This window comes from Tigriopus californicus, chromosome 11 (assembly GCF_007210705.1).
Source record: "Tigriopus californicus strain San Diego chromosome 11, Tcal_SD_v2.1, whole genome shotgun sequence".
Taxonomy (NCBI): domain Eukaryota; kingdom Metazoa; phylum Arthropoda; class Copepoda; order Harpacticoida; family Harpacticidae; genus Tigriopus; species Tigriopus californicus.
In genome coordinates, this window is record NC_081450.1 from 9,347,518 (window position 1) to 9,359,571 (window position 12,054).

Sequence of the window (12,054 nt, forward strand, 5' to 3'; positions counted from 1 at the left end):
CCTTTAAGCTTCAAGTTCCCTCAGTTGTCAAAAGAGAAACGAAAATTAAAGTCCACTCTGGAGCGTGAAAAAAGGAACGAGTAACGAGTAATTTTTGTGGTTTTTTTTTCGAGTCGTTACAATTACACCATTTTACGACGCAAAGAAATCAAATAGCTGTTAAATATGTTGCTTAAAGGACCCAAACTCAAAATGCAGTCGTATGGGTGATATCTTAGCTTTGATGGTCAGCAGTGTGTTTTCAGGGTGTCAAAGAAATCTAAACCTAAAGAACTCTTGAAAGGCCTTTTCAGAATAACAACACATATCTATAAACTATTGACATTTTGGACCTGGTATCAGGTCTCTTTCTTTGCAGACTTTCCCAAACCGAGAAAGGGAGTTAAATTTGATATTCAAATTCGTATGTAGACCAAATATTGCATAAAGTTTAAATGGCAACAGGTAGACAAATCACAATCTTTCATTTAACTTATACCGGGATTTACATTCTTTGCATCGGTTAGTTAAACCAGTAAAAACCCAAACCAAAAAAAGTAATAAAAAGTTCTGGCTGAGGATTTAATCCTTCATCTGATCATGCTGCACAGAAGCAAATAAAGACAAGTAAATAAAAATAAGGGACAACAGGTTAAGATGAAAACAGATAAGGACCCAAATGACATTAAAAGGGCAAAAAATGGCCCGAAAGAATAAAAAATGGTGTGAAAAGAGCCGAAAAAGGGTCAAGAAAATGGAAAATTGGCTTAAAAGATTTTAAAAAATGTCAAGGGGCATAAAAAGTTATAAAAACAAATCAGATTTTATTTTTTTTTCGACGATTAGTTATGACAGTTAGGATAAGCAATAATGGTCTGGGTGCGTAAAATTTTTGGGAATTTATCTTTTCGCAAATATCTCCGCAAAAAAATGAAATCTTAACCAGAAATGTAAAACTAAGCTTCAATGACTTCATTGTTCAGTACTTTCTCCTTGTTTCTTCATTATATCTCGGAGATGCATTCTTTTGAACTGGAATAGTTTAATGGATCTACAATTTGAGATATTAATTCATTTTAACATCCCCTCAATAACTTGTCTTGTCAAGTTTTATGAGAGTTTCGTGAACAACAAATTTACAACCAAAATACACTCCAAAGCAAGGAAATGCAGAGTTCACGCATCTTGATTGAGAATGGCTCGCAATCCTCGTAATCCAAACAGGGGTCAGACTCTTGGCCACTATTTCAATTAGGCTTATGGGCTGATGTTGAGCAAGCCAGCTTCACCTCTGGAACAAGACGGCGAACATACGGCGGTACTATGATTGTTTAATACAAGCCCGGATATATACCGAGTGTACGTGTTAAGGTTAGACCTTGAGTGTCCGAGACTCTCTCAATGTTTCAAATGTAGGAATGCTTGTACGTACTTGGGATGGATTGTTTTGGGAGTATGCCAACTATGACGGCTTGTTCTCGAAACAAGCCAACTTCCAGAGTTTACATCTTGAATCATGGTCGGTGGCCATTTCAAAACTAATCGGCGGTTTCCAACAAAGCCACATTATTTGAATCCTTCGTCCTCTTACCAGAGTGCACAATGTTTGGCATCCCACAATTCATTGCTGTTGAGAGCATTTTGCAGTTGTGACAAACACAAGGGAGTAGATCTCCAGTGTGCAGGACAAAGAATGAGGCGAGGATCTGATGTGTGATCGACTCTGAAATTTGTGGGCGGCTTTCTTGTCTGTGAGAAAAGGACAGAATTTATTCCTCAAAGGCCAAGAGGACAGGGCTCATAATATGGGCTGTTTCTCGACAATTTCTAGCGTTGCTACGTGCGCCATGTCATATTTGTGAAATGTAGAGCCAAATTGCGAATGTGACCAACACGAAATCGTCGGTAAACCATGTTTTGTGGTACTCCTGACACGGGTGGAGTGAAGAACTATGTACAAGGCGTCACTGAAGATTTTAAGTGATACTGGCAAAACCCTATTTAAAAAAGACTGGTACCTCTGGTCTTCGTGACAGATGTAAAATCCCTCAATCCTGGCATCTGAGCCCTCGAAAGGTCAAGGAATTTCGTGTGATTTGCGCTCCAAGCAAGTTTCTTTTAAAATTTCGGCCTCTGAATCATGTCGGATATGGATGTGGGGGATTGCTCAACTGATGGAACCTGTGAAGATGTCACAGGCCCTGGCGGATCAATGACTCCCGTGGAAGGCGTTAAGTTTAGCAACGCCACTTTACTCGAAGAGACGACTTTAGCTATTCAACAATTCTCGATTGGTAATTATTGATATAATTTTCATGTCGCCATTTATAGTTACTGATCGTACCATAACAATAACCTTCGTTCCCTGTTTTCTTTCTAGTGATTGGTGTAGCATTAATGTGTGCTTTGTTGTTCTTTCTCATGATCGCTGTAGACAGATTTCTAGATTGGCTCAATGAGAAATGGAACACTCACTTTGGTGGTGATAAGGTGGATGATGACCCGGAGGATCCTGCTGCCTTGGTGGGCAGTTTCAAACGATATAAGTGATTCTCTTTAGTGCTCCAAGCCCATTCTGACTTTCTCGTCTTCTGCCTTTTTTTTTTGATGAACCATGGTGAATCTCCAAAGGAGATTAATTTCTCCAAGGTGGCACTCAAAGTCGCATTTCTTGGTTCTGTTGCTTGGTCTAGTGATTTGGATTGTGATGATTCAAGTTGAGCAGAGTTCTCCTCGCGTCACAAATCCCAACGACAAGATGGATGACTCCTGTTCTTCTGGGTCCGCTTGGAACAATTGCTGTTATTTTGCTCCCGTTCCGATTGGTGATTCACACAGATATCTCCTTGCATTCTTCTTTATCGACAACATCACTGTTCTGTTCAATCTGCGACAACATGCCTTCTGGCTGTCCACAAGGACCTTCGCCTGCTTCAAAATGACGCACTTGCTCAATAATCCATATTCCTGGGGAATCCAATGTTATTGGCTCAAGTGTTGTGATTGCTTGTCAGCCCTTTGTTATAAACTATTCTACATCCAGCTGTTGGTCGGAGGACCTCAGCGCGGCCCATCATGGGAATAAAGTTTCTATAAACAATCACCCCGAACCTGATATTGTCCTTAAATTTGAGCTTTCAATTTCTGCAGAATATTGACTTGTTAAGCTCAAGCTTGTTCGAGAATTTTACAAAAGTCTGAAAAATCCCACGTGGAACCTCGTCGACGTCGGTTCCGATGTTATTTATTTGCGATCGTACATTCGCCAATCTGTACTCCCAAAATGGAGAGACATTTGCGTTAAAAGATCCCTATATAGCTAGAAGGGCAGAAAATAGCCCTGACTGATGATTAGATCATTATAACACATAATCATAGATCATATAGTGTGGAGGGTGGGAGCACATTTCTAAATTTCCCCTTCAATAAGGGATGAATTTAAGGTTTAGGTGATTCCATTATCTTCCTAACGCCAGCGGCAAAAAAGCGTGTCATGGGTCGTTTGGGCATTTGTGGGCGACTGGGGCTAGATTGGAATTTTAATAGAGATTAAAGAGCAATGGTTTTGAATTATTGAAAATGAAAAAATAGACACACGGTAGATGAATCCGACAACACAAGATCAAGCTTATGCAAAATTAAACAAAGTCATCTTGCCTTTTCTTATAGTCATGCAGAGCTAGGCGTGTACCACATAAGTTAATTGAATAGATACTTGCAGTCTCTACCAAGATGCTTGCTTTCCTTGACATGTGTTGAATTTTTTCCATCAATTTACAAGAGTATTAAAATACTCATAAGGAGTATTTATAAACAATACACATAACAATATAACCCTTTATAAATACATAAGACAAATAAAAATGTTTTGTTTATATCTTTTACTTCAAATTACCCGCTTGCTTCAACAGTCACCCGTTGTGCAAGTAATGATTATGGAATGTTTAGAAAGTCACGTCTCGTTTCTACCTCAAGTACTCTAATTTAGAAACAGAAAAAGATGCCGAATATTGCATATGGTGCCAAATAAAAGTTCAAGACAAAACCAATTTAAAACTTAAGTGCCTTCCTCATCTTTTTGATGATTCAGGCCTTGTTAGAAAATAAGTAACTGAACTAGTTCCAGCCTCATATAACTGCCCAATTGCTCCATCACACGCTTTTCGGCCTTAGCGGTAAGATGACAATGGAATCACCTAAACCGTCAAAATCATTCCTTAAACGCAGAGAAATAACAAGACATCTCTGGATATCAGCCTGAACTGAGACTTGCTCCTTCCATTTCCGTCGAATGTTTCCACCATCTTTATGAAATTACCACCTGAGCCCCATCATAACCACATAAATGTTCGATTCTTGTGCGCGTCAAATAACTGGTTTGTGCTTGGACCAGACGCTTCTAACCTTTGGTAACACTACTTTGGTTGGGTCGAAGAATATTTCGTTTAACCCACCCAGCACTCAGCCGATATGCTAGACCAAAAAGCGCTCGGACAACCCGCTCAAACCGGTTAGATGTAATGTGCCGAAAGAGAGGCGTTGTATATCAAAGGGTTCCATATGGAGTTTCTATTCAGAATTTAAAAATACTGTCAACAATTCAGATTGACACCAGAGATGTCAGGATTACCTCGACTTTGTTTTGTGAGGACAGAGGGGTGAATGTACGACTTGTAAAAGACAAGTCTCGGAGCTGACGTCGACGAGGTTCCTTGTAATTTTTTCAGAATTATTGCAACATTATAGAACATATCAGTTTGAAAAGTCACTAAGATAAAAAGGGATATTCAGGTTCATGGTATGGCACAGGGATCAAAGATTTATTTTCAAGTAATATGTTGATATAGATCACTTATAGCTATTCAATTTCACAACGGAAGACTCACAACAGCTATTATGCTATTGGTGAGAGAATACATGGTTAATGTTACTGTCATGATGCGTCTTCGTCTTTCTCCTTGGTTTTGTAAATACTCCAACCTCCACCTGATTGGACATCTATAGTAAGTACATACATTGTGTGGGGAACAACACTGCAGTACACAAGAACATCCATCAAGGACACTAACATCGACAATATGAATACAGTGAGACAAACAAACAGACAAGCCGACTACTTGTCGGTCACCTGATGGCTTCATGCTCATCATGTCTTCTTCCTGTTCATCGTAAAAGGAATACAATTCCAACCAGATGGGTATTTGGGCGTTCACGAAGGTCTCAACGCATAATTTTCACGATGAGTGCCAATTCGCAGGAAATTTCTACGCGTGAGAAATCAATTGAAAGGATGGACCAAGATATAAAGAGTGGCCCACATGTCTTCGAAGTTGATACAAAAACGAGTTGTGGTGGTTGTTTCTTCGGTTCTTGTGGCAATCTACTAGTGGTAGTGTGTGAAAGCACGGCTCAGTTGTCCAAGTGGCAACTTGGATGAGAATGGGAAGGGCAAGGTTGTATCTGATGCTGGCTGGTTAGTAGCTTGCTTACTTGGGGTTGGTCTCTTAATGCTGCAGCATTTGTAATTTAACCCATGTGGAGGAACAGACACTGCACAAGCAGGAACATAATTTTCAAATTGAGGTCGGTCCGTTCTTTTCCACCTACAAAGAGAATTATTATGTTACCACCGCAGCCTCTTTTCCGAGTTTCAAGTAATGGTTCGCTGAAGAAGACCAGCATAGCTTGGTTCATAGGATGAGAACCAAGCCACGATTGTATGTAAGATGAAGACAAAAAGAAATGGGATGGCCTGAGCTGAACTCAAAAAGAACCTCAATTACCTGAACTCATTCCTCGGGCTGGAGACATGGACGTGGAAAATGCATTATACCCGGCACCTTGGACAGACTCTTCATTCGACTTCCAATAGACGGTGGATATTGTGGCTGTGCATTTCAGCTTCAGATCACCTCTGGTAAAATGTTTATGATCCACCTAAAGGACAAAAAGAGTGATCAAAAAAATTGCATGAACCCATTCCAACTCAATTCAATCTCGATGAGTGGTGATTGATACGCACTTTAAAGCCCAGTCCCAACTTAGAGGTCTGTAACCCTTCATGATTAGTCTCATGGATATAAGGAATCAGGTGGTTAGAGTCTGCCTTTTCACCATTAATGTACCAAGATAATTTGGCAGCGGGGAGGGAATTGCGGGAAGCACAGGTCACATTCACATGATCACCGACAGTATAACGAGGTCGACCGCCAAGAATATCGGGTCCATTATCAGGCAGATCTGAAAGAGAGTTGGGAAATGACTTATTTTTCCCCTTTTTTGAACGGTCCATCCATTTCAGCATAATAATACAAGGGGCTGCAGGAGGCAGGAGACTCGTTCGTGCCAAGCCAATTAGAACCTTGACCACAACATTTGCCAAAGACTTGGACGTTCGCATGTACGTCGTACAGATAGAGGCTGAATGGAATGAGGGAGTGAAGATTGTTAGCGACTCCAGAGTGAAGGTCATCGACACCCTTCAAAAGTAAAGCTTGGCAACGGTTTGAAACGGAAAAGGAGACGTGTTGGGGTAACTTTGTTAATCCACTCACCGACAACGAACAATAGACCCTCTGCAGATGCTGTTTGGAACTTGGGAGCATCCCCAGATATTTCACAACGATACTGGCCGGATGTCAAGAAGTCAATCTCATCAAGCACCACCTCCTTTGTTGTCGACAATTGAGGCTATAAATGGGCGAGATCAAACAAAGATTCATTCATAGAGGAGATGTTCCAATCAATAGTGCTGAGTCGGTTGAGTTTGTCTTACATTGACATTGACCCCAGGATGGTGATTGAAAATAGTAACTGGAGGATTGTCAGTTGGAATATATCGATAAAATTCCTTCTGATTGAAGTACCATTTGACGGAATACAAGTTGTCCCCTTCCAAGTCATAATTACACCTTAGGACGGCCTTTTGTCCACGCAATGCGTGTGGAGGGATCACGGAGTCTTGGAGAAGGCGAACGGTATTCGTACCTGGGTGCCAAATATCATAATGCTGTTTTACGTACACACTCCAAGCTTTCGGAACGAACGTGACAACAAATTTGAGGATCAACTCACCTCCGATTAAAACCCATATCACTATGCAAGTATGTACGATTTTGGATTTGCCACTCCAATGCCATTGGGCTGGAGCGATTTCAAGGTAATACATCTCGGTCGACAGGCACTGGATTATTGTTCTTGGAGCACGACAAATTTCATTTGGAATTAGACGGAGGACCTCCTTGCCCTCGTTCTCGTTCACTTCGGCTTGTTCTTCAACTTGAGGCGGCCTTCCTTTAGAAGTTTGGATGGAAACTATTTAATTTCTTCGTCCCTGGTTTGTGGTTGTGACACCCGAAGAAAGGGAGAAGAAAAACTTGCATCGATTCAAGATAAAAGAAGGAGCAAGTAATAGAGTCTGAAGACGAAGACCAGAAAGAGGCCAGCGAGGTTCGACTTCTTCTTCCTCTTTTCCTCTTCTTCAGATTGTATACGTACTCGTGGTACATACGTACATACCCACCCGTTGGTAGATGACTAAGAGGACTCGCTCGAGGAATCGCTGGGCTTCTTTGGCTGAAGACCAGACCGTTCTCTTCTCTCTCCCAGTTCTGAATGTCGCTCTGGTGGGTCTTTCGACTTCTGTTCCACGATCACGGTTGTTTGATGTCCCAGAACCCCTACACACCCTCTCTCCCTTTCTCTCTTGGTTTCTTTCTCTCGTTCTCCCTTCGTTCATCTCGTTCCCGCCTCTTTTTACTTCCACCTTCGACTCGTCTCTTCTCTTCTCCTCTCTCTTGGTCCTTCTCCTCTTCCGTCTTCTTTCTTCTTTTGTGGGACTTTAAACCAAACCAGAGCTTTCCTCTTGTACGTCTTCGGCTACCGATTCCATTCCCTGGACCCCAAAGACCATAACAACTTCAAACAGAAGAAGAAGGATGTAGTACGCAGTCACTTCGCTTCACTGTAGCGAAAAGACCATACTAAAGGAGATTTGTTATTCTCTCATATTGCCTGAGGAATGTACAAAAGTAATGGCATTTCTGTGCCATCACAGCTGATTAGACTAACAAAATATCTCTTAGAGGAGTGGCCATTTCCAAGGCATCTTCAACAACAGCGACAAAGACGTATGCCTGACTTGTCTCTATGAATAGATATTTCTCCGTTTTCTCCGAAGAAGAGATCGAGTACGTCTTTACGAGGGGGAGCCCTTTGGAAGCGACAGCCAGCGCTAGATTGTGTGTGGAACTCTGTTATTCGGCTTATTCTGCACTTCTTCTGGTCCCTCGTCGTTCCATCTTCCGAGTCCTTCAGTGGTTGTCGTCACCCACTTCTATTGCCAGCATTTTTGGCTGCTTTTGGCATCTTTTCTCTCTCGTTGCGTTCCAATCCAGAGTCCTTGTGCTCTGTCAACGGGTTACCACTGACTAGCTTGTGCCGGGATCAAATCGACACGGAAATATTTTCCCCATGTCAGACTCGATCCCGGCCTTCTCTCATCTGTCCGTCCGTCCGTTCATCCATCCATCCATCCATCTATCCACCCATTCATCTATGGCTTGTTCGTCGCTCATTCGATGGGCTTCTTTGTGTACGTACCGTGTACGGAGATATACGAGAAACCGTATATTATGTTTGGCCGAGACAACACACTCCAAGAAAACATTGGGATCTTGTCGGGATATGACAACATCATATCAGTAGAATAATTGCCTTGAATTTACATACGCAGACACTCTCGGAATATTGAATCATGCCCAAAAAGTGGAACTCACTCATTTGCATGTGTGCATATTCAGAGGTTTATGAGGAGTGTAGGGAACCGAAGGAGGATAGGATGGAATAGATGATGGTTGATCGAGAAGGAAAGTGACTTCATTAAGGCTTTCGTGGTGACTCGATGAACTCGTTCCAGAGTGACGATGACGGTGAGGATGTTGCGGGGAAAAGGGACGGCAACCAACGAGAGCACCACGAGCTTCGACATCAGCATCAAAAGAAGCAGCAAAGGCAGCTTCAACTTCTGGAACAGTAACAACCGTGTGAACAGGACCACAGAGATTTGAGACCTTACTTTTTTGCGCCACGGTCTCTGACTTTAAATTATGCAGGTGCAGACTTTTCCTTTCCAACGCAGAGTCAAGCAGCAAAGTTATGTCTGCCACTTTGCCAGAATCTTGGTTAGTAGTTATACTTTGCGGGGACTGGCACATTTCAATTTTTCACAAGGTTGTGAAATGTGAAATATCATGATTTTTTAATTTTCCATCACATTTCATTGTCATAAAATTGTTCTTAATTTATTATTTTTAAAAAGGTGAAAAACCTTTTTAAAACTACGCAAGCGCATGTGCTGATCATTAAGATATTTTTGTACGATTTCATTATTCATTGTTGTTGCTAACTGGACCAGTTTTGAATGTTTCTTCATCTTTTTTAGAGCTTTTTGATCAAAAAGTACCTAGTAGTATCCCAACACAGTCACTTGCCACACTTATGAATCCTAATGGAACAGTTGTAACAGCCCCAAATCCTGTGACTAAACTACCTGCAGTGCAAGTTGCAGATAAAACTGATGATGAATTACATGCAAGTTGAGTTGTATATAATGTTTTATGAAGTATTTTATATTTTTTATAAACAGTTTCATAATGTCTCTTTCCTGTATAAGTTCATTTAAAGGTCATTTGTTCGATTTAGTCTGTTCACGTGGACTGTATGTTTTCTCCTTCTAATCTCGTCTCTGCTTCCCGTAACCGCTTTCAGACCAAAGGTCGCAATCACTCACTTGTGGTCATTGACGTTGTTGCTTTATTTCTTTCTAAAAGACAAAATTAAGTTTGGTAATAACATGAAAATAAGTTAAAGAAGGTTTTTTTTCCTGCACGAACCAGCAGATCTCTTCCACATGTGCGTCTTGTTCGGGATCTCATCTCACTCACTCACTCACCCGCTACCGGGGCTTTTTTTTCTTGTGTGTCCTTTTTGCTCGTCTCGGGTTCATATCTGAGCACCAGCTACTAGTTTGGCTTGGTCATGAGAGCAAACTCTCGGCTCAATTGCACATACACTCTAAACCTCGGTTTTTCTTCTCTTCATAGTCTATATATTAAATCTATGCTACCTGTTTCCGTATATTTTTCTAGCGCTTGCGCAACAGAGCCTAATGTTGGGTATATTGGTGCAGTTGCTTTTAAAATGTGTGCTTCTTTTTTTTCAAGAGCCATTTTATAATTGTAACCATTATGTTTCACTAGTTTAGGTCAATCTCAATATTCAAAAAACGTCTTTCGGTTATTGCTCTTTATTTCCCTATGTGCTTGTGAATGTGAAATGTAAGGGACATGAGCAGCTCACTGCGCCTCAGCTTGAGTGTAAGGCATGTTTCTTTCCTGCATAAGGAGACCATACTTTATCTGATAAATGCTTTTGATTTGTAAAATTACATTGTAGATAAAATATATTTTGTACCAAATTATAGTGATTATAATTATTAGAATAATGCTCACTATTGAAGTACTCATTTATATTTAAAATTATTTTCTTGTCATTTATAATTCAAATTACTTTGAATTTGTAACATGAATGTGTCAAGAGTGTCCGATAATTGTTACTTATATGATACGTCAATTAAAATAATTGTTACTTACATGATACATTAATGAAAATAAGTGTTATATGATGATGTTATATGAAAATATTATATGATACATTAATTAAAAATGATTTTAGAAAAAAATGTCAGCATCTATAATTTTTTTTAAAGACTTAAAGAAAATCGTCAGAAAACAGAAATTATAGATATGATTAAACAAGGAATGTCAATAACTGAAATTGCAAAAGTATGAAGTGTTTCTCGCAATACAATTTATAGACGTTTAAAAAAAAACAGCGAACTAAGCGAATGTAAAAACCATGTTGAATTTAAATCTCTCAATGATAAAATAAATAAATGTTCTGTTGACAAAAAAATTCTTTTTGAATTAAAATGAGCAAAATAGTAAAAAAGCATAAGATATGATCGATGAATTATACAGTTGCAATATCTTTCTGACAAATAAATGTAAAAAGTTCTTGAAAAGAAATGCTGAGAATGAATTAAAACTAAATATATTATCCAAAGCATCTAAAGAGAAAATTGAAAAACTTGAAACCCTAGTTGATTTAGAAAAAAACAAGATTCCTTGAAAAGTATGTCTGATTTGAATAAAATGTTTAAAAGCTACCAAAAAGAAGTTTTGAAAGGTCTTGAAGAATCAGGAACTAATGATTTTGTTAAATCTGTAATTGGAGAATAATGTAAGCTTATCTTACATGAGAAATTAATTTTCTTGAAACTTAAAATTTAATTTTGAACCATGTATGACCTATCATTGAAACCATCTTATCAGGTGGATTTCAAAAATATAATTTTTGTTGTGTGTTATTTACTGACTGGGAGGTTGGGTGATTCGTTCCTGTAAACTTGAAGAAAAAGAGGGAACCAAGGAAGACGAACGAAGGCGGTAGGCCAAGAAATACGGTCACGTAATAAATTCAAAGTGCTGGTATAATAAGGGCCTAAACCGAAAATACTTTTAAAAAAATGTTTTATTATAAAACAATAGTTCATATAAAGTTTAAGAAAAAATACTTTGGTACAAACTGCTTGAGCTAGGTACAATTATGTAATATAATTACTTCCTTAGCCCTGTGAGAAGGACCAAGGAGCAGGCTGACCAGGTAGCATTTTTCGATGCTAATTTTTGAAAATTAGCATTAATTCAAAGCCGCTTGCATTGCAATTTTTTTATTAGCATTGTTCTGTTTTTTAGCAACAAACTAGCATTATTTGCATAGTCCAAGCATTGTGAGATCTTGTCTAGCATTTTAGCATTTTTCTAGCATTATTTCACTTCATCATTTCAAAACACGACCAAAAGGGAAGAAAAGCAAAAGAAAAAAAGAAAGTGAACTACATTTGGCGGTGTTAACAATGTTCTTTCATAGGATCCCTTTCCCGTTGAATGAAATTGATACGCTGTAGCCAAAAAGCTAATTCCATTGTTTACTTTACATGAAGGATGCAAAATG

The 12,054-nt window shown here is 39.4% G+C and overlaps 2 protein-coding genes across 3 annotated transcripts; one reads left to right on the plus strand and one right to left on the minus strand.

Annotated features, from left to right (window-relative positions):
* The first annotated feature begins 1,330 nt into the window (after positions 1 to 1,330).
* Positions 1,331 to 3,082, plus strand: LOC131890639 (uncharacterized). The gene is made up of 2 exons (XM_059240035.1): positions 1,331 to 2,273; positions 2,360 to 3,082. Exons 1-2 carry the CDS (start codon positions 2,120 to 2,122, stop codon positions 2,527 to 2,529), a joined length of 324 nt encoding a protein of 107 aa, XP_059096018.1. The 5' UTR covers positions 1,331 to 2,119; the 3' UTR covers positions 2,530 to 3,082.
* A 1,689-nt stretch (positions 3,083 to 4,771) lies between these two features.
* LOC131890726 (uncharacterized) lies at positions 4,772 to 10,028 on the minus strand. 2 transcript variants are annotated; one of them, XM_059240136.1, is made up of 8 exons: positions 9,873 to 10,028; positions 9,770 to 9,802; positions 7,054 to 9,004; positions 6,755 to 6,966; positions 6,534 to 6,669; positions 6,002 to 6,219; positions 5,763 to 5,916; positions 4,772 to 5,582 (listed from the first exon to the last, which is right to left on the minus strand). In XM_059240136.1, exons 3-8 carry the CDS (start codon positions 7,145 to 7,147, stop codon positions 5,506 to 5,508), a joined length of 891 nt encoding a protein of 296 aa, XP_059096119.1. In that variant the 5' UTR covers positions 7,148 to 9,004; positions 9,770 to 9,802; positions 9,873 to 10,028; the 3' UTR covers positions 4,772 to 5,505. The 2 variants fall into 2 exon arrangements, with proteins under 2 accessions (XP_059096119.1, XP_059096120.1); XM_059240137.1 differs by lacking the exon at positions 9,770 to 9,802.
* Between the last annotated feature and the right edge of the window lie 2,026 nt (positions 10,029 to 12,054).